This window comes from Myotis brandtii, unplaced genomic scaffold (genome assembly GCF_000412655.1).
Source record: "Myotis brandtii unplaced genomic scaffold, ASM41265v1 scaffold334, whole genome shotgun sequence".
Taxonomy (NCBI): Eukaryota; Metazoa; Chordata; class Mammalia; order Chiroptera; family Vespertilionidae; genus Myotis; species Myotis brandtii.
The window spans coordinates 668,302-668,654 of NW_005362885.1; the positions used below are offsets into that span (position 1 = coordinate 668,302).

The window sequence follows — 353 nt, forward strand, 5'->3', positions numbered from 1 at the left end:
GGAAGCAGGCGACCGCGGCGCCCACTGTCAGTTCTCCGCTGGCTGGGAGGCCCGAGGCCTGCAGCTGGGGGCAGACAGAGGCTGAAAAGGCTGGCAGGCCTCAGGGGAGCACCAGCTGCCCCAAGCAGGGGCAGAGGGGAGGTGGCAGGGAAAGCCCCTGAGGGAAGGGGTGAAGGCTGAGACACCCCCATCCCCTTTCCAGGCTGCTCAGGGGCACAGAATCGCAGGGATGCTGGCCACACTAGGTGACGGGGACAGAAGACACCTCCTGCAAACGGCTCACCTGGGCCCCCCTCCCCCCCCCCAGGGCCTGGCTCCCAGGAAGCACCCTCAGAGGGAGTGGGCAGTCACTC

The 353-nt window shown here is 68.3% G+C and overlaps 1 protein-coding gene across 1 annotated transcript in view; it reads right to left on the reverse strand.

The window, feature by feature from the left end:
* Positions 1 to 100: 100 nt before the first annotated feature.
* Positions 101 to 353, reverse strand: part of MIB2 (mindbomb E3 ubiquitin protein ligase 2) — a 4,790-nt gene continuing 4,537 nt past the window's right edge. Inside the window, exon 13 of the mRNA XM_014543770.1 lies at positions 101 to 115. Within this exon, the coding sequence (XP_014399256.1) occupies positions 101 to 115 (15 nt within the window). The remainder of the gene's footprint in view (positions 116 to 353) is intronic.